Below are 743 nucleotides of genomic sequence, written 5' to 3'. Positions count from 1 at the left end.
GAACACTAAATACACTTTTACTAACATATTTTGGGTAACCACTATACAACAATGTATTAAGAAAAAAATTAATTCAACAGTCTTTCTCAAAGAATTTTATTTATTCCAATACACTTAAATTTTTTTTTCTATGTGGACATCTGTGAGATATTGCAAAGGAAAGCCCACACTGCATGAATTAACAACTCATAGACAGAAAGTGAATTCTCACCTTTGGCTCCGAAGGTCCAACCAAACAGACTGATGTACTAGGTATTTGTGAGGAGTAATATGCTGCTGCTGAGCCCATCATTCCCGCTCCAATGATAACCAAGTCGTACACTTTCCTAGTTGAGGCCATTTTACCACTGTTAAGGAATGTTAATGTGTAAACTTTAGTACTACATACACACAAAGTAATCTGCTTGTTTAAGGAATATATCTCTGTGATATGCACTGTCAAACAATACCAGATCTTGACAATTTTACATGGATTTGAATGGGAGGGAGGCATGTGGTTTTGACTTTAGAATACAGGAGTGTGGTATGTCAAATTACACAAATTTGAATAAAATTTTGTTTCCCTTTTTTGCTTCAGCTTTAAGATTTTTATAAACTATAATTTTAGTAATATATATATTTTTTATTCTGGTGATTTCAAAGCCTTGAACACACTGAAATAATTTGTACTACAAGTACAAGTAAAACATTTTGGGGCCAGCTGCTCCATCTGTTGTTTAAGCTAGTAAAATAATGGTAAAATC

The 743-nt window shown here is 33.0% G+C and overlaps 1 protein-coding gene across 1 annotated transcript in view; it reads right to left on the bottom strand.

Moving 5' to 3' along the window:
* LOC119585225 (monomeric sarcosine oxidase-like) overlaps positions 1-743 on the bottom strand; it is a gene marked incomplete in the record, with an annotated part of 15,411 nt that overhangs the window by 5,647 nt on the left and 9,021 nt on the right. The window contains 1 exon segment of the mRNA XM_037933884.1: positions 212-347. Coding sequence (XP_037789812.1) covers positions 212-347 — 136 coding nt within the window.

The sequence above is a fragment of the Penaeus monodon genome, chromosome 19, assembly GCF_015228065.2.
Source record: "Penaeus monodon isolate SGIC_2016 chromosome 19, NSTDA_Pmon_1, whole genome shotgun sequence".
NCBI lineage: Eukaryota > Metazoa > Arthropoda > Malacostraca > Decapoda > Penaeidae > Penaeus > Penaeus monodon.
This window is presented reverse-complemented; position numbering and strand designations above follow the sequence as displayed.